The sequence below is a fragment of the Callorhinus ursinus genome, unplaced genomic scaffold, assembly GCF_003265705.2.
Source record: "Callorhinus ursinus isolate GAN/ISIS: 27379988/994484 unplaced genomic scaffold, GSC_fseal_2.0 scaffold40, whole genome shotgun sequence".
In the NCBI taxonomy this organism is placed as follows: Eukaryota; Metazoa; Chordata; class Mammalia; order Carnivora; family Otariidae; genus Callorhinus; species Callorhinus ursinus.
In genome coordinates this window covers 2959932-2986493 of record NW_027397102.1, presented here as the reverse complement: position 1 = coordinate 2986493, position 26562 = coordinate 2959932, and the positions used below count along the sequence as shown (strand labels likewise).

At 36.0% G+C, this 26562-nt stretch overlaps 1 protein-coding gene across 9 annotated transcripts in view; it reads left to right on the top strand.

The window, feature by feature from the left end:
- The window catches only part of ATRX (ATRX chromatin remodeler), a 297464-nt gene extending 271613 nt beyond the window's left edge, over positions 1-25851 (top strand). For all 9 annotated transcript variants that reach the window (XM_025883129.2, XM_073880898.1, XM_073880897.1 and 6 more), the window contains 5 exons: positions 18476-18625; positions 19476-19601; positions 20355-20450; positions 20968-21096; positions 22123-25851. In XM_025883129.2, the coding sequence (XP_025738914.1) occupies positions 18476-18625; positions 19476-19601; positions 20355-20450; positions 20968-21096; positions 22123-22401 (780 nt within the window). In that variant the 3' untranslated portion in view covers positions 22402-25851. The remainder of the gene's footprint in view (positions 1-18475; positions 18626-19475; positions 19602-20354; positions 20451-20967; positions 21097-22122) is intronic.
- Positions 25852-26562: the final 711 nt, after the last annotated feature.

Genomic DNA, 26562 nt, shown 5'->3' with positions numbered 1-26562 from the left:
ATTTGTTAAAAATGTGACAAGTGAACAAATGAATTTTTGTCCTATAATTGCAAGCTGACGGTTGTAGGGCAGTGGTTGACATGCCTTTAAAATAGTGTTTTTTCTTGTGTGTAGTTCTTAGACTAAGAGTAATAGCATCTGAATAGATTCTGAGTAGCATCAGAATCACCTGGCAGCTTGATAAAAATGCAGATTCCTGGCTGCTGCTTAGACCTACTGAATCAGTTTCTGGGAGTGGGCCCTGGGAGTCTGTATTTTTAACAAGGTCCACCACTATTTTATACCTATAAGGTATGTAGTAGCGTGATTTGCCTATATAGTTATTATCAGCTAAACCTTTGAATTAAGAATAAAATAAACAGTAGGTAACATTTATTGAGTGCTTTTTATGCCGGACACTGTACTAAGGGCTTTACTCATATTGAATCATTTATTTATTGTTGTTATTTCTTTTAAATTTTTTATTGTTATGTTAATCACCATACATCATTAGTTTTTGATGTAGTGTTCCACGATTCATTGTTTGTGCATAACACCCAGTGCTCCATGCAGAATGTGCCCTCTTTAATACCCATCACCAGGCCAACCCATCCCCCCACCCTCCTCCCCTCTAGAACCCTCAGTTTGTTTTTCAGAGTCCATCGTCTCTCATGGTTCGTCTCCCCCTCTGACTTACTCCCCTTCATTCTTCACCTCCTGCTATCTTCTTTTTCTTTTTTCTTAACATATGTTGCATTATTTGTTTCAGAAGTACAGATCTGTAATTCAACAGTCTTGCACAATTCACAGTACTCACCATAGCACATACCCTCCCCAATGTCTATCACCCAACCACCCTATCCCTCCCACCCCCCACCACTCCAGCAACCCTCAGTTTGTTTCCTGAGATTAAGAATTCCTCATATCAGTGAGGTCATATGATACATGTCTTTCTCTGATTGACTTATTTCACTCAGCATAACACCCTCCAGTTCCATCCACGTCGTTGCAAATGGCAAGATCTCATTCCTTTTGATGACTGCATAATATTGCATTGTGTATATATACCACCTCTTCTTTATCCATTCATCTGTCGATGGACATCTTGGCTCTTTCCACAGTTTGGCTATTGTGGACATTGCTGCTATAAACATTGGGGTGCACGTACCCCTTCGGATCCCTATATTTGTATCTTTCTGGTAAATACCCAGGAGTGCAATTACTGGGTCGTATGGTAGCTCTATTTTCAACTTTTTGAGGAACCTCCATACTGTTTTCCAGAGTGGTTGCACCAGCTTGCATTCCCACCAACAGTGTAGGAGGGTTCCCCTTTCTCCGCATCCCCGCCAACATCTGTCGTGTCCTGACTTGTGAATTTTAGCCATTCTGACTGGTGTGAGGTGGTATCTCATTGAGGTTTTGATTTGGATTTCCCTGATGCCAAGTGATGTTGAGCACTTTTTCATGTGTCTGTTGGCCATTTGGATGTCTTCTTTGGAAAAATGTCTGTTCATGTCTTCTGCCCATTTCTTGATTGGATTATTTCTTCTTTGGGTGTTGAGTTGGATAAGTTCTTTATAGATTTTGGATACTAGCCCTTTATCTGATAATGTCATTTGCAAATATTTCCTCCCATTCTGTCGGTTGTCTTTTGGTTTTGTGGACTGTTTCTTTTGCTGTGCAAAAGCTTTTTATCTTGATGAAATCCCACTAGTTCATTTTTGCCCTTGCTTCCCGTGTCTTTGGCGATGTTTCTAGGAAGAAGTTGCTGCGGCTGAGGTCGAAGAGGTTGCTGCCTGTGTTCTCCTTTAGGATTTTGATGGACTCCTGTCTCACGTTTAGGTCTTTCAACCATTTGGAGTCTTATTTTTGTGTGTGGTGTAAGGAAATGGTCCAGTTTCATTCTTCTGCATGTGGCTGTCCAATTTTCCCAACACCATTTGTTGAAGAGACTGTCTTTTTTCCATTGGACATTCTTTCCTGCTTTGTCAAAGATGAGTTGACCATAGAGTTGAGGGTCCATTTCTGGGCTCTCTATTCTGTTCCATTGATCTATGTGTCTGTTTTTGTGCCAGTACCATACTGTCTTGATGATGACAGCTTTGTAATAGAGCTGGAAGTCCGGAATTGTGATGCCACCAGCTTTGCTTTTCTTTTTCAATATTCCTCTGGCTATTCGGGGTCTCTTCTGGTTCCATACAAATTTTAGGATTATTTGTTCCATTTCTTTGAAAAAAGTGGATGGTATTTTGGTGGGGATTGCATTGAATGTGTAGATTGCTCTAGGTAGCATTGACATCTTCACAATGTTTGTTCTTCCAATCCATGAGCATGGAACGTTTTTCCTTTCTTTGTGTCTTCTTCAATTTCTTTCATGAGTATTTTATAGTTTTCTGAGTACAGATCCTTTCCCTCTTTGGTTAAATTTATTCCTAGGTATTTTATGGTTCTGGGTGCAATTGTAAATGGGATCGACTCCTTGATTTTTCTCTCTTCTGTCTTGTTGTTGGTGTATAGGAATGCCACTGATTTCTGTGCATTGATTTTATATCCTGCTACTTTACTGAATTCCTGTATGAGTTCTAGCAGTTTTGGGGTGGAGTCTTTTGGGTTTTCCACATACAGTATCCTATCATCTGCAAAGAGTGAGAGTTTGACTTCCTCTTTGCCGATTTGGATGCCTTTGATTTCTTTTTGTTGTCTGATTGCTGTGGCTAGGACTTCTAATACTATGTTGAATAGCAGTGGTGATAGTGGACATCCCTGCCGCGTTCCTGACCTTAGGGGAAAAGCTCTCGGCTTTTCCCCATTGAGAATGATATTCGCTGTAGGTTTTTCATAGATGGCTTTTATGATATTGAGGTATGTACCCTCTATCCTTATACTCTGAAGAGTTTTGATCAAGAAAGGATGCTGTACTTTGTCAAATGCTTTTTCTGCATCTCTTGAGAGGATCATATGATTCTTGTTCTTTCTTTTGCTACTGTATTGTATCACGTTGATTGATTTGCGGATGTTGAACCAACCTTGTAGCCCAGGGATAAATCCCACTTGGTCGTGGTGAATAATCCTTTTAATGTACTGTTGGATCCTACTGGCGAGTATTTTGGTGAGAATTTTTGCATCCATGTTCATCAAGGATATTGGTCTGTAATTCTCCTTTTTGATGGGGTCTTTGTCTGGTTTTGGGATCAAGGTAATGCTGGCCTCATAAAATGAGTTTGGAAGTTTTCTTTCCATTTCAATTTTTTGGAACAGTTTCAGGAGACTAGGTATTAATTCTTCTTTAAATGTCTGATAGAATTCCCCTGGGAAGCCATCTGGCCCCGGGCTTTTGTTTGTTGGGAGATTTTTGATGACTGCTTCAATTTCCTTAGTGGTTATAGGTCTGTTCAGGTTTTTTACTTCTTCCTGGTTCAATTTTGGTAGTTGATACATCTCTAGGAATGCACCCATTTCTTCCAGGTTATCTAATTTGCTGGCATAGAGTTGCTCATAATATGTTCTTATAATTGTTTGTATTTCTTTGGTGTTGGTTGTGATCTCTCCTCTTTCATTCATGATTTTGTTGATTTGGGTCATTTCTCTTTTCTTTTTGATAAGTCTGGCCAGGGGTTTATCAATCTTGTTAATTCTTTCAAAGAACCAGCTCCTAGTTTCGTTGATCTGTTCTACTGTTCTTTTGGTTTCTAGTTCATTGATTTCTGCTCTGAGCTTTATTATTTCTCTTCTCCTGCTGGGTTTAAGCTTTATTTGCTGTTCTTTCTCCAGCTCCTTTAGGTGTAGGGTTAGGTTGTGTATTTGAGACCTTTCTTGTTTCTTGAGAAAGGCTTGTATTGCTGTATACTTTCCTCTCAGGACTGCCTTTGCTGTATGCCAGAGATTTTGAACAGTTGTGTTTTCATTTTCATTGGTTTCCATGAATTTTTTTAATTCTTCTTTAATTTTCTCGTTGACCAATTCATTCTTTAGTAGGATGCTCTTTAGCCTCCATGTATTTGAGTTCTTTCCGACTTTACTCTTGTGATTGAGTTCTAGTTTCAAAGCATTGTGGTCTAAAAATATTCAGGGAATGATCCCAATCTTTTGGTACCGGTTGAGACCTGATTTGTGACCTAGGATGTGATCAATTCTGGAGAATGTTCCATGGGCACTAGAGAAGAATGTGTATTCTGTTACTTTGGGATGGAATGTTCTGAATATGTCTGTGAAGTCCATTTGGTCAAGTGTGACATTTAAAGTCTTTATTTCCTTGTTGATCTTTTGCTTAGATGATCTGTCCATTTTAGTGAGAGGGGTGTTAAAGTCCCCCACTATTATTGTATTGTTGTCAATGTGTTTCTTTGCTTTTGTTATTAATTGCTTTATATAATTGGCTGCTCCCATGTTCGGGGCATAGATATTTACAATTGTTAGGTCTTCTTGTTGGATAGACCCTTCAAGTAGGATATAGTATCCTTTTCATCTCTTATTACAGTCTTTGTTTTAAAATCTAATTTGTCTGATATAAGGATTGCCACCCCAGCTTTCTTTTGGTGTCCATTCGCATGGTAAATGGTTTTCCACCCCCTCACTTTCAATCTGGGGGTGTCTTTGGGTCTAAAATGAGTCTCTTGCAGACAGCATATTGATGGGTCTTGTTTTTTAATCCAGTCTGATAGCCTGTGTCTTTTGATTGGGGCATTTAGCCCATTTACATTCAGGGTAACTATTGAAAGGTATGAATTTAGTGCCATTGTATTGCCTGTAAGGTGACTGTTACTGTATGTTGTCTGTGTTCCTTTCTGATCTATGCTGCTTTTAGGCTCTCTCTTTGCTTAGAGGACCCCTTTCAATATTTCTTGGAGGGCTGATTTCGTGTTTGCAAATTCCTTTAGCTTTTGTTTGTCCTGGAAGCTTTTTATCTCTCCTTCAATATTCAATGACAGCCTAGCTGGATATAGTATTCTTGGCTGCATATTTTTCTCGTTTAGTGCTCTGAAGATATCTTGCCAGTCCTTTCTGGCCTGCCAGGTCTCTGTGGATAGGTCTGTTGCCAATCTAATATTTCTACCATTGTAGGTTACATATCTCTTCTCCCGAGCTGCTTTCAGGATTTTCTGTTTGTCTCTGAGACTTGTAAGTTTTACTATTAGATGTTGGGGTGTTGACCTATTTTTATTGATTTTGAGAGGGGTTTTCTGTGTCTCCTGGATTTTGATGCCTGTTTCCTTCCTCACATTAGGGAAGTTCTCTGCTATTATTTGCTCCAATATACCTTCTGCCCCTCTCTTTCTTCTTCTTCTGGGATCCCAATTATTCTAATGTTGTTTCGTCTTATCATATCGCTTATCGCTCGAGTTCTGCCCTCGTGATCCTGTAGTTGTTTCTCTCTCTCTTTCTCAGCCTCTTTATTTTCCATCATTTGGTCTTCTATATCACTGATTCTCTCTTCTTCCTCATTTATCCTAGCAGTTAGTGCCCCCATTTTTGATTGCACCTCATTAATAGCCTTTTTGATTTCGACTTGGTTAGATTTTAGTTCTTTTATTTCTCCAGAAAGGGTTTCTCTAATAACTTCCACGCTTTTTTCAAGCCCAGCTAGTATCTTTAAAGTCATGATTCTCAACTCTAGGTCTGACATCATACTAATGTCTGTATTGAGTAGGTCCCTGGCTGACGGTACTACGGCTTGTTCTTTTTGCTGAGGTGATTTTTTTCGTCTTGTCATTTTGTCCAGAGGAGAATAGATGAATGAGAGAACAAAATGCTAGTAGGTTAACAACGTCCCCAGCAAATATACTCTATACAAATCAGAAAAGACCTGAAACCAGGGGAAAAGAAAGGGAAATAAAGAAAAAAAAGAGGAAAAAAACGAAAAAAGAAAGATAAAAACAAAAACAGAACAATACAAAAAAAACAGAATATGATCAGGCTAGTGCATAGATCAGTGCCACACACTAGATTTTGGGCATATTTTGGTCTGTTAGAAAACAGTGCCTCCTAAAATTTTAAAGGAAGAAAGACTTATATATGTACAAAATAAGGGTTGATATAATGAAGGGATGGAAGATGACTGTAAAGATGAAAATTATAAAAGATTTTATAAAAGGAATTGATAAGTTTGAAAAAAGAAAGAAGATTGAAAAAAAAAGAAAAAAAAAGTAAGAGACTGTGATCAGGCAGGAGACTAGAACAAAGCCATACACTAGTGATTTAGGGTATATTTTGATCTGTTAGAAGAAAGTATCTCAAAATTTTAAAGAGAGAACAACTTATATATATATGCCAAAAATAAGGGTATCTACTATGAAGGGATGAAATATGACTCTAAAAATGAAAAATAAAAAATGTTTTTTTAAAAAAGGGATTGATAAGATGTTGGTTGAAAAAGGGAAAAAGAAAAATTCAAAAAAAAAGTTAAAAAAATTAACTTTGAAAACTAATGAGTCATGGTAAAAAAAAGCTATGAATTCTATGTGCAGTATTCCCCTAGCGCTGGAGGTCTCCCATTGTCCTTGATCGGTAAACTTGGTCTTGGGTGGCTGTTCCTGCAGATCTTCTGGGGAAGGGGCCTGTTGCCGTGGTTCCCAAATGTCTTTGCCCGACGCGGAATTGCCCCGCCCTTGTCGGTCTGGGCTAAGCAATCTGCTTGGGTTTGCTCTCCGGAGCTTTTGTTCCCTGCAAGCTCTGGTACAGCTTTGGAGGACCAGGGTGAAAATGGTGGCCTCCCAGTCTCCACCCGGAGGAGCTGAGAACTTGGGGCTCTGCTCCTCAGTGTGCTCCCAGAGAAAAGCCGTCACTCCCGTCTCCCTGGTCTCCGGCCGCACTGCGTGCTCACCCGGCCTGTGACCGAGCGTTTCTATCTCTGGCACCCAACCTCGTGTGGAGTCTCCAAACCCAGCAGATCCCTGTATTGTGCTCCTGCACCGCTCCTCCTGGGGGAGGAAGGGGAGTCTCCCCGGATCTGCCGCTTCTTGGGTCACTGCTGGAGGAGCAGTGGCCCGACTGGGCCGCGGATCACAGTTTATAGCAACCCCGAGCTGAGAGCCCGCGCCTCAGCTCCGTCTCTGCAGCCAGCTTCCCCGCTCTGATACCTGGGAGCTCTGCCGCACTCAGGCACCCCCGGTCTTTCTGTGACCCTGAGGGTCCTGAGACCACACTGTCCCGCGAGGGTTCCACCCCCAGCTTAGCCACTGGAGCAGCTTCCCTCAGCGGAGCCGACTTCTAAAAGTTCCGATTTTGTGCTCCGCGGCTCTATCACTTGCCAGAAGTGGCCGATGGCGGCCCTCTCCCCCGCCGTCTATCCTCCCGAATATCGCCTCGGATTCACTTCTCCGCACGTCCTACCTTCCAGAAAGTGGTCGCTTCTCTGTTCAGAGAGTTGTTGCTACTCTCTTCTTTGATCTCCTGTTGAGTTCGTAGGTGTTCAGAATGGTTTGATCCCTATTCAGCTGAATTCCTGAGACCAGACAAAATCCAGGTCTCCTACTCCTCCGCCATCTTGCTCCATCCCCCCATTGTTGTTATTTTTTAATTCTTATAGCCAGCTTACAAAGCCGGTAGTTTGTTTTTATCTTATAGATGATGAAATTATAACAGAGAAGTGGTGACACCTGCATTTGATCTCAGTGCCATAACCAGACCCCATACTCTTTAAGCACTGCATTCTACTGTGCTGACATTAATTTGTTACATGATTAAACTTGTGGAAGAAGTAAACTGAGGCACTCTCCTTTGATACCTTTTTTTAATTTCCCACTTTCTTTTCATTGATATATAATTGACATATAATAGTTTTAGGTGTACAAAATGATAGTTTAGTATATGTATATATTGTTTAATGATCACCACAGTAAGTCTAGTTAACGTCCATCACCACACATAGTTACAAATTTTTTTTCTTGTGATAAGAACTTTTAAGATCAATTCTCTTAGTAACTTTGAAATATACACTACAGTATTACTAACTATAGTTGCCATGCTATACATTACATCGCCAGAATTTATTCATCTTACCCTTTGACAAACATCTCCCCATTTCACACAGAATCACAGCTCCTGGTAACCACCACTCTACTCTGTTTCTATGAATTCAACTTTTTAGATTCCACATGCAAGTGAGATCATAGGTATTCGTCTTCCTCAGTCTGACTTATTTCACTTAGTATGATGCCCTCAAGGTCCCTCCATGTTATTGCATTGACAGGATTTCCTTATTTTTTATGGCCAAATAATACTCCATTGTCTGTATGTACCACATTTTCTTTATCCATTCATCCATCAGTGGACTTAGGTTGTTTCCATGTCTTGACTTGTAAATAATGCTGTGATGAATGTGGGCATTCAGGTATCTTTTTGAGTGTTTTTCTTTCCTTCTGATAAATACCCAGAAGTGAAATTACTAGATCATATAGTAGTTTTATTTGTAATTTTTTTGAGGAAACTTCAGGCTGTTTTCCTTAATGGTTGTATCAATTTCTGTTCCCACCAACAGTGCACAAGTGTCCCCTTTTCTTCACATCCTCATAGTTCTTGATCAATACTATGGGTTTATGAAAAAGCATTTTCAGTGTTATCAAGGTGTGTAATACTGGAGAATACAGATTTTATCCTTTAGTTACTGCAAAATCCTAGGGTGGCAAAGCTGATCCTAGTCCTCTTTAAGTATCTTGGATGCTGAACTTATCTTTAGCCCCAAGTCAGTACAGCATAGTCATTAAGGATAAGAGCCCTTGAGAAAGACCACCTGGATTTGAATCTTGACCTTCATCAAGTTATTTGACTTCTCTGTGCCTCAGTTTCTTGATCTATAATTCCAAGATACTTATTTCTGTTGTTCTTCAAAAATCTCATCCTCTTCATTTTTATTTTCATGTCCTTCTGAGACTGTTATTAGTAAATGCCTGACCTTCTGCTTTTAGCTTCCATATCTTATATCTTTTATTTTGCCTCATTCTGATCTCCTAGCTCACTATTTTTTAGCTATATCTCTTCTGATTTTTATATTATCCATTGAGTTATTTATTTCAGTGATTATTTCTTATCTCTTATATTTCATTTTGGCTCTTTTTAGATAATTTTTGTTGGAATTTCATATTTGCTACCTTTCCTTATTCCTGAAATGCTTATTTTGAATTATTGGTACATTTTTTAAGTAACTCTGCTTCAAATGGCATATGGTGCCAGTTTGTTGTCACACTAGGGATGGGGTATGTCTGTGTTGTGTGTGTGTGTTTGCATGTGTGTTTGCCTGTAAATTCCTGGAATTTATGTTTCTTTTTCCTTGATTGTGGTGGGGGGGGGGAGCCAGCAGCCCATGCTGATTCATGATCTTAGAAGTCTCATCAGTTATATGGTGATAATAACAGTATGTACTTCATAGAGTTGCTATGAAAATTAGATACTCTGTGTAAAGTTCTTAGAACAGTGTTAGCATGCAGTTATGCATTCAGTTTAGCTTTAAAAAAAATCTATAGAGAAGTGACTTGAATTCAGATCCCAGCTTTAGAAAACTGTTTTTGATAGGTTAAATATAGAGCTAACTAGGGCTAAAAAGGATATTGACACATCTTTCAGGCTTTGTGCTGTCCCAGAATTCTGTCACATTGTCTAGTGTTATCTGTGTCCATTATTGCTAAGAAAATAAGGAAAAAATGGTTAATTTAAAAGTTTTTCCTATTTTGAAAATTTTCAAACTAGAAAAATATAATGGATACTCATACACCCATCACCTAGATTTAATAATTGCTAATATTTTGCCACATTTGCCTCCTCTATTTTTCTGAAATATTTTAAGTTATATTTTTATAAATTATGTATTTATTTTTTAGAGAGAGAGAGCGTGTGAGTGGGGTGGGGAGAGGGGCAGAGGGAGAGAGAGTGAATCTTAAGCAGGCTCCTTGCTGAGCGCAGAGCCTGATGTAGGGCACGATCTCATGACCCTGAGATCATGACCTCAGCCAAAATCAAGGGTCAAATGCTTAACCAGCTGAGCCACCCAGGTGCCCCAAATTATATGTATATATTTAAATTATAAGATTATGATACTTCACTTGTAAATATTTCAGTATAAATCTCTAAAATATAAAGACATTTCAAAAAATAGACATTCCTTCTATAACCACTATTCCATAAAATTAATAACTTCTTAATTTCCTAACATCATCTAATACCATACCTGTATTCAATTACTCCAGTTGTCTTGAAAATGTCTTTTATAGCTCCTTTGTTCAAATCAGGTTCCGTTCAAGGTACACACACTGTATTTGATTGTTGTATTTCATTTTTCTATTCCTTTTAATTTAGTGCACTCATCTTCTCTCCATTCTGGATTTATTTCCTGATGGTGTGTTTGAACTTCCATCTCTTATATATTCTATAAACTGGAAATTAGACCCAAAGGCTTGATTAAATTCATGGCAGATATTTCTGGCAAGAATGTTTTATAGATAATGTGTAAAAAGACATTAATATTTTTTAAAAATACAGGATAAGGCAAAGTGTGAAGCAAAAGGAGTAATACATACTGAATGCTTGTGCTATGTTCTTTTAAATACACTCTCTCATTTAATTCTTATAGTAACCCCGTGAGTTACCGATGGTATTATCCCTTTGTAGTAAGGGAATTGGTTCTAAGAGATCACCGAACTATTAAATGGCAAAGTTAGAATTCAAAAAGAGAAAGAAAAAAGTCAAATAAGGCTGTTTATCTTTACATAAACATTAAAAAATGTACTAACAAATCACTTGCTCTCTCTGCCTCAATCTCTAGTAAAATAAGAGCAACAAATTGACTTGACTTTAACATAAATAAAATGCTCTGGCTTATCATGCTCTCATTTTAGGCAATGAGAGGTATCCTTTAAACATGAGCAAAAAAATTTTTTAACATATATACATTCGCAGAACAGGTAATAACTCACTGGTCCTTCTATGACAACCATATATCTAGGATTTTCTAGGACAATTCTGATATCCAACAATTTTTCCTATCAAACATCTCTTGAATTTTTCATTAGAAAAACTTGAAAGTGTAAAACCTCTCTTTCTCTGTACAGTAATACATTGTTTTTTAAAGTGGGGGGTGCTTTAGACTTTTAGAAAAGGTGTTGAAAGTAAGAGAAAGTAGTAAAGAACACCAGTAGAATTCTTCCAGTTAGCTGACCAAGAGAACAAAATATTTTGGTCAAGAGAAGGATTAAATTCTATCAGATGTTGCTGGTGGATTGACAGGATCAGGTCTGAGAATTGACCATCAGATTTAGCAATGCAAAGGTCATCATAAACCTGGCACGGTGCTTAAGCACTTCATGTGTAATATTTAATCTCCACAGTAGATCTTGTGAAGTAGATACTTATTAGGCTGATTTTACAGACCAGGAGACTGAGATTCAGAGAGAGAACTCACTCAAGGACATAGGGCCAGTAAGTGTTAGAACTAGGATTTAAACCCAGTAAGACTGTAGGTCTGCACCGTTCAATACAAGAGCTGGCTACGTGTGGTTATTTACATTTGCATTTAAATGTTAAATTAAAATTTTAGTTCCTCACTTGCACTAGTAACATTTCAGGTGCTTAGAAGTCACATGTAGCTCCCATTGGACAGCACAGACAGAACATTTCCATCATCGCCCAGAGTTCTGTTGGATAGCAGTACTCTAGAGCCTGTGATCTTAACCACTATACATAAAGTCTCCCAATTTATATATATATATATATATATATATATATATATATATATATATATATACATATATATATATATATATATATATTTTAAATTTAAAGTAAGTCTTGCCATTAAATTTTCCTCTGAAATTCAAAAGGCTGACATAGGTCTTTTTATCAGATCAGCAAAATTATATTGGTGTTTATATTTCAAACAGTCTGGTCATGAAATTGTCTGTTGTAGAGAGAAACCTGGAAAGCAAGGCTATATGTCCTTTCACTGTTTTCCATTTTCATTTAGGGGAGTTCAGAAGGACATAACTAACATGTTGGAATGATCAGTGATCCTGAATTAACATAAGGTACTTGAGTGCCACAGTATCTGTATATTAATATCCTAAAGTATATTACTCGATCGGTTAGGTTGGCTGATTCAAATGTCTTGTAACATTTTAGGAATAGTGGAAAATGTAGGCTGTGATACTTCTGGGTGAATTAAGTAGGTGAATGCCTCCTTCTGTCTCTTTAGTTACTGATGTTTTCATGACCAAGATTTTTACATCATATTCATTACTTTGGACCCTTAAAGGAATATGATGACCTTATTTATGTGTTTTGTTTTTATTACTTTACCTTTTTAATGTTTTCTTTCTTTAAAATGTAATTTGAACTGCTAAATATCTGCTTTCATTCCTATTTCATATGTCTTCTATCTATATCCTTTTTATTAGCATACCTATAGTTGAGTTAGAGGATGTGAACAGTGTTTATGAAATAAAGAGGTAATATGAACTCCACATTGTATAGCATGAGAATCCAGTTCCAATTCAGGCTCTACTTGGAAAGCTGCAACCTCTAGAAAGTCATTACAGTCATACAAAATCTTGACTGACACTCTTTACCTCAACAGTGAATGATATGTGGCTTATGTAGTAATTATAATGGATAACAAATTTTTAAAGGTTAAATGCTAAGTATACTATCTAGTTCCTTGAATGTTAAATTGAGTAGAAAACATTCTTCTGACCAAAAGAGACTTTGGTTCTTACCTTCTACCAGAGTCATTGTGGTAGGCCTGCCTTTTCCTTCCTTGAAAGTGACAAATTTTGTAGTTACCACTATCTTATTTTTACCTATACTTTGGGAATCTAGATATGTTTATAAATGCCCTTTGGCAAAAGTATGTGATCTTGACCTAAAAATCTGATATGAGGTGTGGTGTGTGAACTTTATTCAGTATCTCTCTAGTTACTTATCAAGTATGTTGCTTTTTTTTTTCCAGTGTGGTTTGGGAAAAAACAGCCTTCAAATTTGAAAGTAAAAACTTTTTTTTTCACCAGGAATATTAAGTTTCTTTACTAAAAATCTAGGCTTATTGAAGTAATAAAAGGAATTTTTTCATAGCTTTTTGAGTGGGTCCTGTGGCACTTAAGTATTCCAGTGGCATTTTATTTCCAGAGATTATAGAATTCAAATTCAAAGTGATGGCAAGCAAAATATTTTGAAACATGGCAAACCTGCGCCCCTACCCTCAGGCAAAGACTTGATTGTTTTTGAAAATTTTATTTTCAAGGTTGAATTTCAGGATTGACTAGATGGGAATTTTTGTCAGCTTGCCAAATACTTTAAATTTATAAGTAAATGAACTTAAACTTTTATCATTAATTTTGTTTCATTAATTAAACTAGTCATTTTTAAAGCTTAAACTAATGTAGCTCTTAACTAGAATATAGACCATGCTTTTCCCCAACTTGTAAGCTTTTTCACTTATTGAAGGAAAAATAAAGTTTAGACAAAGAAAAGGTACACATTTGGATATAATTTAAACCTCATTTTCACGACTGTTGGCCTAGTGATTATAGATTCTGTTCCAGTATTGTTTTCAATAATAGTGTTGCTATAGCAACTAATAAATGCATGCTTCAAAGAGAAGAAACAAAAAACCTTTCCACCGATTGTGTTGTATATTGAGATGAAATTTTTCTTTATTAACTTATATAATTTGCTCTAGACTTTGCAAAACTGTTTTTCCCAAAGAAATATTCTGAGAATCCTGTTACGTGTTTTTATTTTTTTCTGTCTTAATCTCATCATCTGTTCCTTGTATTAACAGTATGCTACAATTAATTTACAGAGATGTAGAAACAGTTTATATCAGAAATTCTGTATCTTCTTTCTGTTATTTGTGTCTCACACAGCACTCTAGAGGAAAGGAAGATTTTTGCCCTTCTACTTCTGAACTTTGTAAATGAATCTTGTTCCTATAACAGTTAGTTAACACATATAGTGTCTTTTCTTTGTTAAAATGAAGATTGTGGTAAACATACTTAAGTCCTTGAATATTATTGGCATAGTTATTGTATGAACAAGTAGTTGAAATACACTAAAATTTGTCCGTTAACCTATTTTGTTGCAGATTTAGTAATAATGAAGAACTGGAAGTGGACTAAGTATTAATAAACCCTTAAATAGAAGAATAATTAAAGGGGATTATAAGGTTTATCTATATAATTTGTAAGCACCTTACAGCCATTAAAAATGATAGTTTGTATTTGATGTAAAATGATGTCCAAGGAAAGATACTAATTCAGAAAAGTGGTTTCAAAAGTATAGTACAATCCCATTTTTAAAAAAAAATTTTTAAATTTTATTTTATTGTTAGTCACCATACAATACATCATTAGTTTTTGCTGTAGTGATCCACAGTTCATTGTTTTCATATAACACCCAGTGCTCCATGCAGTGTGTGCCCTCCATAATACCCATCACTGGGCTAACCCATCCCCCGACCCCCCTCCCCTCTATAACCCTCAGTTTGTTTCTGAGAGTCCATAGTCTCTCATGGTTCATCTCTCCCTCCGATTTTCCCCCCTTCATTTTTCCCTTCCTTCTCCTAATGTCCTCCATGCTATTCCTTATGTTCCACAAATAAGTGAAACCATATGATAATTGACTTTCTCTGCTTGACTTATTTCACTTAGCATAATCTCCTCCAGTCCCATCCACGTTGATGTAAAAGTTGGGTATTCATGCTTTCTGATGGCTGAGTCATATTCCATTGTATATATGGACCACATCTTCTTTATCCATTCATCTGTTGAAGGGCATCTCAGCTCTTTCCACAGTTTGGCTATAGTACAGTCCCATTTTTATGTAAAAGCATGTGTGAGTGTGAGTGTAAAGTGTAAATGTGTGGAGAAATACATGACAGATGGTACCATTAGTTATCTCTAGGTTTTATAATAGGAAATTAGGATTGTTTCCTTAAATTTTTTTTAAAGTTCTTTGAAAAGAAGGGAGCGTCTGTAGCCAGTAGAAACAATTTGAATGGTTATTTGGTTTGATGTTAGGAGGGAGCTAATATTTTAGGAAAAGGGTCCAAAATTTTTAATGATACAAAATAAAGTCACATGCATTTTTCCTCTGACTTGTTGGCATTTTAGTTGACTGTGGGTCAAAGGAAAGTTATTGCATGAACAGAAGCTGAGCCTCTACCATAATCTGACCTCAATAAGGCAACCATGTTTAACTTAAGAGGCTAGATCTTAAATCTGAAATTGGTGGGGAGAAGACATTAAAATGTTTTGGAAGTGGTGTTTCCTAAACTGAATATCTCTTGAAGATGAAAGTGGTAAAATAGTTCATGTCAGGTTTAGACTAAGCATGAACTGGTTTTTTATAGGTTTGTGTCTGAGAATTGTGTTTGCTTCAGTTTTTATTTTTCCTTTATTAAAAAATTAGCATATTTTTTAAAAAACTTCAAAAAGTACAAAAGTGTTAAAAGTGAGGGAAAAAATAGACATACTTAGGTTTCTCCCACCCCAAAATCCTTCAGGGTAGTGTTTTTTTTATTTGAGAACAGATCTGGGAAATGGAGGAACTATGCCTCAAGAAAACATTCTTTATAGTGTGATAGAATGATCACTGGAAAGAAGTCAGAAAATTCCGCTTCTAGTCCCAGCTAGTCTGAGCTGTGTGATTGGAACAAGTTACTTTGCCTCTCTGGGCATGGGTTTCTACCAATTCCAAGGTGATGAGTTTGGACTTTGAAATTACAGGATAAGGACTGACTTGATAAAACTCCCTGATAGTTCAGACATTTTTTAAAGGGTATAAATGAGAGTGTGTGTGTGTGTGTGCCTGCACATGCACATTGCATACATGCAATCTCTGGAAAGGCTTTCTCTCTAACCATAAGAGAGTAATTAATATATGAACTCTGGTATTTATAATTGAGAAATAAACACTGCACTTAATTGACATAAGATTTATTTCCAAAGAATTGGGTGTTTCATCTATTTCTGTTTACTCTCATATCATCCCGTTATACATGTGAATGGATAGGATTTCATTTTGTTCAACTGACAGTTATAGCTAGACTAAATTATTAGTCATTGTTACAGAGAGAATCAGTGGCACAGTTGAAAGTAAATCAGTTCCTAGCACACAATACTCTTGGTCTTTCCCTTAGGTTGCTTTTTTTTTTTAATTTTATTATGTTATGTTAATCACCATACGTTACATCATTAGTTTTTGATGTAGTGTTCCATGATTCATTGTTTGCGTATAACACCCAGTGCTCCATTCAATACGTGCCCTCTTTAACACTCATCACCAGGCTAACCCATCCCCCCACCCCTCTCCCCTCTAGAACCCTCAGTTTGTTTCTCAGAGTCCATAGTCTCTCATGGTTCGTCTCCCCCTCCGATTTCCCCCCTTCATTTTTCCCTTCCTACTATCTTTTTTTTTTAACATATAATGTATTACTTGTTTCAGAGGTACAGGTCTGTGATTCAACAGTCTTGCACAATTCACAACGCTCACCATAGCACATACCCTCCCCAATGTCCTATCACCCAGCCACCCCATCCCTCCCACCCCCCCACCTTAGGTTGCTTTCTTAGAGAAATGAAGTTATTTTTGACTATGGTTAAGAACATCACTTATTGCTAGGCAGAAGTAAAATTAGGGACTATCCATAGAACATTTCTGCCTTGTAATTTATTTGGTATTCTGTAGAATAGCTGACTTTTCTAATTGTATTTGGCATGGTCACTTGCTAAAACTATAAGTCAGTGTGTCTGGTTTTATTATATACCTCTCTCTTGAGTCATAGTTGGGGGGGGTGAGCATGGGAGACATACATCTGAAGAAGCATTATCTTTTAATAGAATTTAATTCATATTGGCCTATCTCCCTGCCTACCTGGTCAGTAACTGTGAACTTTGGAGATCTGTCTACTGATGATAAACCTGTTTTATATGGCGTAGGCGTGGGAAGTCAGCTTTGATGACAGATTTCTACACTGGTGTAGAAGAGAAATGTTTAGCTAGTGTTTCAAAAGAACTAAACCTGTTAGCATTTATGTATTCCACCATTAGGCTTTCTTGAGCCCTCCCCTATGTGTGGCCTCTAATGTTTTCGGTTTTCAACAAAAGAAATAGCATATGAAGTATAAAATCTCAATTACAGTTGTATTCATTAATGAAATCAATTCCTTTTATCTCATGGAATGATGAAATAATTATTTCAAATATTAGGGTAGCAAGATAAAAAGTTGTTTAAATGATACCAAATATTCTGATTATTTGGAATTAGTGTCAGCATTTCCTATTGTACAGAAAAGATCTTAGGGTCTCATGATTTGAATTTTTCATCTTGAGTTATTTAACAGATATTTGAGTTCCTACCATGTGTTGTAATACTCTGTGGGTGGATGAAGATGTAAAGACAGAATTATTTTCAAGTGTGGGATTTGTCTATACTAAAACTTAGGAAGGCATTAAGCATTACTAGATGTAGATTAAATTTAAATTTAATGTACTTATACCTCTGCAACCTTTCCTTTGCTCTGTTAATTATTTATGTTCCTTCACTAGATTCACATTCACTTTAGAAAGTGTGTTCTAGGAGAACTTGCTTTTAGAAGCTATGAAAAATCCTTTTGTAAAGTGAATTAATTTACCTTTTATATATCCAGGTTTTCATCTGTGATTTCTTAATAAACAACTTGTATTTTAATTTTTTATTAGCAAGTAACATATCTATGGTTCACTTTAACCCCCTCCTCCCAATCTCTCTTTGTCTCTCTCTCATAATCATAATTACACAGAGCAGGAGTTTGGTTGTTCTTACTAAGTATATAAATGATCCCAATTTTTAGCTTTTAATTTTTTTTAACCTTAAAAGACTGACTTAAGACACTATGACTTAAAAAAAACCCACTGTGACAATAAAATGATAAACTTTGTATATCAGTTTAAATTTGACCCATGCATCTTTACAATGTAATTTATAATTGACCTTTCTACAATTGAAATATAAGGACTGTATGTTCTAGTGAAACTGTCCTGTAGCTGTTTAGATTAATTTAGATTTGCTTTTCATTAGTATAGTGGCTGGTGGCCAAAGTGATTGTGAAAGAAATAAAGTTGATAAATATGTATAAACAGTAGTAGCCATGATTTTTAGCACAAGCATCCAATGTAATCTCTGATTTAAGCAGACTTATATTAGCATTTATAATCAACTCAGAACAAATACAAAACAAACGTACATGAAAAATTAGAAAAAAGTTGGAGGAAAAAACCTCAAAAAAAAAAACACATTTAAAACATTGTGAACTCCTAAAACATGCTTATATAAACATTGTTATATAGGAAGTTCTTACAGAAGAGGCTGGTGTTGCATGTATTGTGACTCTTTTCTAAGTAATTTATATCATATATATCAGAAATATGTGTAGCAGCCAGTGTCTAGTTTCTAGTCTGACAATAGACCAAAGAACTATGGAGATAGGATCCAGAGAGAAAAAATAATTCTCTGTTATTTCAACCTCTCTAAACAGGACACCATACTTGCAGAACTTCTTCAAATACATAAAGAACACATTGTAGGATATCATGAACATGATTCTCTTTTGGACCACAAAGAAGAAGAAGAGTTGACTGAAGAAGAAAGAAAAGCAGCTTGGGCTGAGTATGAAGCAGAGAAGAAGGTAGTTCATTCAAAATGCTTTTTGGTTTTGGTTTTTGTGTTAGTCATTTGAAAGAGCAGTGAGTAAGTAAAGGGTCACATTTGGAACAGGTAATAATAATAGGGAGTCTTTAGGAACAGAGTCCCGAAATACGAGTCTGTTTATAGGCTTTGGTTACCTTTGGTGGTAGAGTGGGAGGAAGGGAAGGAAGAAAATAGTTTCCACTTAAAGAGTAGTAAGCCCAGTTCTGCTTAGCACTTGCTGAATTGAGATATTAGTGGGAAGCTGTATATTTAGCATCACTTAACTCCCGTCAACACCCTCACTCTAGTAACAGACATACAGGAGCTTAGAGTTTAGAGGTAGGAGGAAATGTTCTTTGACATGTGTACCATGAAATCAAAATTTTGACTGAATGTCAGAACACAAAAATATTCCATTATTGGACATTAATGTCAGTCTCCAACAGCAACTTTAAAATAGTTCCATGTCTGTTTTAAACACCAACCCCCTTGAGCAAAAATGTGCCTAAGCATGGGAAACTTTATCCTAATACCTGAATTCTTTTTAAACTCTTAACTCATTGTACCAAGCTGCTTTAACGTTAATGTGATGTTAGGAGTCTCATTAGAATTCTCTGAGTTACCCCATTCTGTGGGAATTTTCAGAAAAAAGAATACACCTTTAGGGGTTAAAGCTTTCCGTGTAATAAGATCTTGGTTTCGGGTGAAAAGGATGTTTTGTTTGTGTGTGGAAGAGTGTTAATAATTTCGTAGATCTGAGAATGTGGATTCTTTTCTAAACCAGTAGGTGATGTAGAATTTCAAGTTTTAAATCACAATGTGGAAAGTGCATAATTTTTTGTTTTTAGGGACTGACCATGCGTTTCAACATACCAACTGGGACCAATTTACCCCCTGTCAGTTTCAACTCTCAAACTCCTTATATTCCTTTCAATTTGGGAGCCCTGTCTGCAATGAGTAATCAACAGCTGGAGGTAAGTTGTGAAGTACAAAAGTAGTTTAACTTGAATTAAAGGCAATTTCAAGTACCCTGTTGTTGAGGGTTCCCTCTGCAGGAATATCACATTCTCCAAAAGATTACCTCTGAATAGACCAAGAAATTTTTCTTTTATTTGTTGACCTTTTTGAACCATCATAGTGTAGTAAAATGTGGTTTGTTCAGAGCACAAGAGAATTAGGCCTTGAATTAATGTTCTTTGAATTATTTTAATTAAGGAACAATAGGGCAGTTGACTGGCTAGGGAAATAGCACTTTCTTAGTTATAAAATATTTTGAATAAACAAATTAAGTTGCTTAATGTTTGAAAATAGGATAAATACATTTATATTCTGATGCAGTGTAGGTGCAGCATAAAGTATATGCTAATGTCCAGTGTTATGAAGTAAGTTATTTAAAACTAGAATCAATTATGATTTAAATAAAAAAGATTAGGTTTTATTATACCAATTATGTAGTAATATAATTGAATCTGTGGTTTACTTTTGAGAATGTACTTATGGAGTCATTTAAATTGATGAACTATGGGTGCAAACCCAAACTTTTATCTTCCTAACAAGACCCTCACTGATAAGTTTTACCCACGTTATTGGTGCTGCATTTTGTTGCTCTTCAATTATTTGAAGATTTTTAAAACCAAGTGCTATAAATTGGCAAAAGGAAGGATCCCTATACTTTACAAGCATGTGTCTTTTATAGGTCCTATATAACATTTCTTGCATTCTTCTAGGACCTCATTAATCAAGGAAGAGAAAAAGTTGTGGAAGCAACAAACAGTGTGACAGCAGTGAGGATTCAGCCTCTTGAAGATATAATTTCAGCTGTAGTAAGTTAATTGGCAGTTATCTTACTCCAACTTGGTATTTCTATCGTGTTCCCCCTCTAGCCCTTTTGTTTTTATTTGTAATTGTTGTTTGCCTCACTCCTTCTGTGGGGAAAACAACATAATTCTTCTAACTTGATTTGCAATAGTAAAATACTAGTAAACTGGATAATAGTGCTAAGCTGTAATTCAGCATTTTTACTTAAATGTTGGCCCGAAAGAGAAATGTGTAATATCCCAAATGATTGGGAAATCAGTCAGAGAAATGTATGTGTTGTTTACTTAAACATATTTTATCAGTTACACAAATTAAATCCAAGTAGTTTCATTCCAGAGATAGCCAAACCTTGTACAACAGTGGTTAACTCAGTACCCTGCTTTTACATCCTTGTTTTCTTTAGAAAAGAATAAAAGAAAGGGGGAAAAAAACCTTTTTAAAATCCTGAATATTTTTGAGTACCTTAATTATTTGTCCTCAATTCTACTGCAATAAGAAGTAAATGGAACCTTTTTCTTTTAGTGGAAGGAAAACATGAATCTCTCAGAGGCCCAAGTACAGGCGTTAGCATTAAGTAGACAAGCCAGCCAGGAGCTTGATGTTAAACGAAGAGAAGCAATCTACAATGATGTATTGACAAAACAACAGATGGTAAGAGTTCGACTATCTCTAAGTTATGTCCAATTTTCTTGAATTTATAATAATGGGTTTGTGTGACATCTGTGTCAATAATCATCTTTCCCTCATATGGACGGATGACTGGTCATTTTTCCTGGAAGAAATTTTGTCAGAAAACATGGTAATTGTCAAGTAAAGGTAATATCTGGGTTACAGGGTTACAAAAGAGCAACAAATTCCTAAATGGGTCTCCTTGAAGATTACATAGGAATCTCGTCCACATAATTTTATTTTTTTGTGTATTCCTGCCATCTAAAAAGGAATTTTTGCCAAATTTTTACCATATTTACCATTTTTAAATGATTAAGTATACTTTTTAATATATTTAATTTGAGAGTAAAAAAACAGTGGAGCTATAGATTATATATGTCACAGGTTTGTACTAAATTACATAATTCTCTAAAAGACCAGCATATTCCAGGACCTTTGATCATTTTTCCCAGCATAGTTGTTTGCCAGCCATCTGCCTTTCACTGAGAAATTTCAACCCTTACTCCAGGGAATCAATTTCTGTGGCATGAATTTTACTTAGCACTGTAGAATTATTGATTTTAAATTATCTTAGGAAATTTAAGACACTCCAGGTAGGAATTGTTCCCACTACAAGTGTTTTTTCCCTTTGGTGTTTGTCACTAAAAAATGTTTGTCATTATGTGAAATATTTAAAAGAATGAAGAAGAAATGAGATTTGACAAAAAGTGCTGTAACTAATACTTGAAACTAATCATAGTGTGGGGACAGGTTACTATGGCAACTAAACTAAATGCTGCTTGCAATACAATAGTCAAGTCATTAAGAGAATTTAGCCCTATATGGTGTTACTAAGTGGTTTCTACAGTAATGGTCCTGTGAATGCCTCAAATTAGTAATGGTGATAACAATAATGTGTTTTCCTTTTGGCATGGTACTCCCTTAACAAATTGATTTTAACTTAAAACTTGATACTTACCTCTTGGAGACAGGTCACGCACTTGTAACAGCTCCCTTTTCTCTCTTTAGTTAATCAGCTGCGTTCAGCGAATACTTATGAACCGAAGGCTCCAGCAGCAGTACAGTCAGCAGCAACAACAACAAATGACTTATCAACAAGCAACACTGGGTCACCTCATGATGCCAAAGCCTCCAAATTTAATCATGAATCCTTCTAACTACCAGCAAATTGATATGAGAGGAATGTATCAGTCAGTAGCTGGTGGTATGCAGCCACCACCCTTACAGCGTGCACCACCCCCAATGAGAAGCAAAAATCCAGGACCTTCCCAAGGGAAATCAATGTGATTTTGCACTAAAAGCTTAAAGGATTGTTAAAATCATAGAAAGATCTTTTATTTTTTTAGGAATCAATGACTTAACAGAACTCAACTGTATAAATAGTTTGGTCCCCTTAAATGCCAATCTTCCATATTAGTTTTAATTTTTTTAATAGGGCATACCATTTTTTCCTGACATTTGTCAGTGATGTTGCCTAGAATCTTCTTACACACATTGAGTACAGAAGATATTTCAAATTGTTTTCAGTGAAAACAAGTCCTTCCATAACAGTAACAACTCCACAGATTTCCTCTCTAAATTTTTATGCCTGCTTTTAGCAACCATAAAATTGTCATAAAATTAATGAATTTAGGAAAGAATACAGATTTATATATTCGTTCTTTACATATAAAAACACACAGCTGAGTTCTTAGAGTTGATTCCTCAAGTTATGAAATACTTTTGTACTTAATCCATTTCTTTATTAAAATGATTGAAATGGTTTTAATGTTCTTTTTGACTGAAGTCTGCAACTGGGCTCCTGCTGTATCATCTCCGTGACTGAAAGTTAGAAACTAAGGGTTATCTTTGACACAGAATTGTGTGCAATATTCTCAAATACTACTGCTCTAAAACTTGGAGGAGTCTTGCAGTTATCTTAGCATTGTATAAACAGCCTTAAGTATAGCCTAAGAAGAGAATTCCTTTTTCTTCTTTAGTCTTTCTGCCATTTTTTATTTTCAGTTCTATGTGCTGAAATAATGACTGGTAAAATTTCAGGGTTGTGGATTATCTTCCACACATGAATTTTCTCTCTCCTGGCACTAATATAAAGCACATCGCTTAACTGCTTGGTGCCAGTGCTAGTGCTTCATCCTGTTGCTGGCAGTGGGATGTGGACTAACAAAATCAAGTTCTAGCATTTTAGGAGGTTAAGGATGATGGTGTGGTTGTAGGGTCACACCCTGTTTTATAAACAATATCAAAATGGCAGAACCATTGCTGACTTTTTAAGTTCACATGAGGAATGTGCTTTAATAATTCCCAGTACTGTCAGTATTGTGAAATAATTCCTCTGAAAGATAAGGATCACTGGCTTCTATGCTCTTCCCTCTTTTCTGTCATCATCATGTTCTTTTCCCCCAACTTCCCTATGTTATTTTAAATAAATTATGTTTCAAAGTTTGATTTTTTTTTAGTTTAGATCTGTGAGGCAATTTTCTGATCAAAATTAATTCATCTAATACCCTTTTTTGAAGTTTTACTAGAAAATCATTACATTGTTTTTTTAATCCAGGCTTACAAACATGACCTGTAAGTTTATTTATGTACAATTTGGTTGCTCGAATTTCTTGAAGAAAAAGATTGTTAGACTGTGGGAGTCATCTCAACATGGCAAAACCATTTTTGAGGTGGTGTTGTAACAGGTAGTGGAAATAGCTAAGGAATTTCATAAAAAAAGAAAGTTGGGTGGAGGAATTGCTCTAGGTATCACTGGATTAGAATGAGTTTAACATTAGCTAGAACTGTTTTGAGTTATTTGGATGATTAAGAGATTTCCATTTTTATCTTGAAAGAACTAGTGGTAAACATCTAAGAGCACTAGGTTTGTGATACAGAATTTGTGAGGTTAGGTGGATCCATTTCATCCCCCCCCCCCACTTTACCATGGTGAGTTACCACTAACAAATTCCATATATCTGGATATTGTGCCAGCCATATAATCAAATTTACTCAATTAGGGTGGGGGTGTGTGTGTTTACTCCAGAAGAAATGAAAAAGACAAGATTTATGAGATAAGTATTTGAAGGCAGTACACTCTGGCCAGCTGTTGTCAGATGGTATTTCTATAAGTCCAGAATACCTTAAACCTGATTTACTAGACCTGGGAATTTTCAACATGGTCTGATTACTTGTGCAAAGACATGGATGTAAAAATTTAGGCAACCTTCTAAACCTTTTTCACCATGGATGAAACTATGACTTAAGGAATAATACATAGAAAGGATTAATTGGAACTAAGAGAGTTTGAAATAAAACTTGGACCACTTTGCATACACTCTTCTCACTTGACATTTTAGCTACATAATATGTACTTTGAGTATAACATCAAGCTTTAACAAATATTTAAAGAAAAAAATCACATCAATAAAATACTAAAAGGCTCATTTTTATATTTGTTTTAGATGTTTTAAATAGTTGCAATGGCTTAAAAAATGACGATTTAAAATGTTGCTTGTAATACAGTTTTGCCTGCTAAATTCTCCATATTTTGTAACCTGTTTTATTTCTTTGGGTGTAAAGCGTTTTTGCTTAGTATTGTGATATTGTATATGTTTTGTCCCAGTTGTATAGTACTGTTTCAGTCCATCATCCAGCTTTGGCTGCTGAAATCATACAGCTGTGAAGACTTGCCTTTGTTTCTGTTAGACTGCTTTTCAGTTCCGTATTGAGTATCTTAAGTACTGTAGAAAAGATGTCACTTCTTCCTTTAAGGCTGTTTTGTAATATATATAAGGACTGGAATTGTGTTTTTAAAGAAAAGCATTCAAGTATGACAATAATACTATCTGTGTTTTCACCATTCAAAGTGCTGTTTAGTAGTTGAAACTTAAACTATTTAATGTCATTTAATAAAGTGACCAAAATGTGTTGTGCTCTTTATTGCATTTTCACAGCTTTGAAGATCTGTGCACATATTGTTTCATAGAAAATGTATAGCTTTTGATGTCCTATTTAATGGTGATTCTTTTGCACATTTAGTTATTTAATATTGGGAGGTCAAAAAGTTTGGTTTTTGAATCTGTTATATACTAAATTCTGTAAAAGGAGATCTCTAACCTCAAAAATAATTTACATACCAGGAAGCCTATGTGTGTTTGTGTTAGTTTTGGTTGTCTCTTTGTAATCCAGCACCATTTCCTGCTTCCCAACAGCTGCATCACTCATTTAAATCAAGCAGGACTACCAATCCACACTTGATAGAAAAGCTGCTTACCCTCCTGAAGCCATAGCAGGTTAATGGAAGCCTTATTACCTGGCCTCCAAAGAAGCTGAATATTTTGTAGTCTTCCCTTAGCTATGCCCATTTTCCCTCTATCACAAAATCAGATACTTAACATCTGTACCCCAAACAAAACTTTAAGATAATTACCTATCTCAGTACCATTGTTTCCCTTGAGGGTGGCATGTTGTGAAGGTATAGATATTTATTCTAACAGTAAGTTAGGTCATTCTTTTACATGCTTATTTCACTAAAAATTATGTTCAAATTATTCCCATTTTATTTCACCAGACTTAGTCTCAAGTGACTTTTACCCTTAGAGATGAAAATTCCTCCACCATGGATTTTTTTTTCAAGTCTGTAATCTGTGCCAATCCCAAAGGAGTTACCAAATTTCAGAAATGCTTTTTGTCTGTGCAACATTTTATATATGCTGTTATATGGAGGTGAATAAAAATTTAAAATCCAAAATATATATTGTTTCTAAGCTCAATATCTGCTAGGTAACCAAACTCTGCCCACATTATTCATGTTGGATACAATAATGGAATGGCCCCACCCACCCCAACCTAAGAGTTTTACTCCCCAGAGTATGTACCACCATAAAATTCCTTTACAATATATACTGCCACCCTCTGTGGAGTAACCTTCCTGTCACCATTGTGCCTACTTGGTTAACTAAGGCAATCGCCCTTCCTCTCCTCACTTGAGAGATCTTTCTGATAGTGACCACTACATACGTTCACCAAGGAAGACAGCATATAAATCGAGGCCTTAATTAAAGATAATGAAGATCAAGCTGTAATTGAAGGAATGGAAGAGACAAATCTTAAAATATGGCAGGCCCTCTTTAATACTCAGAACTACCACATATTCCAAGCAATTTCTACCCTGCAGCACTCCTCCAAATTCACCTCACCATTCATTCTGTCCTCACTTTCTCCCTGGTAGAAACATAAGGGAGGGGATTTGGCTCCAGTCTCCTTTAGTTAATCATATCAGATGAGAGACTTCAACCTGTTTATAGACTCCGCCTTCTCCGTATAGTCCTCACATCAAATACATGTTAGTTTTCAAGAAAGGTGAAGAGATGACATCAGATGTAAGGATGGAATTTGTTTCAGGTACATGAAGAGAAAGTGTAGTATTAAAAGGAATATAGGTAGAGAGGGATAGGGAAAGAG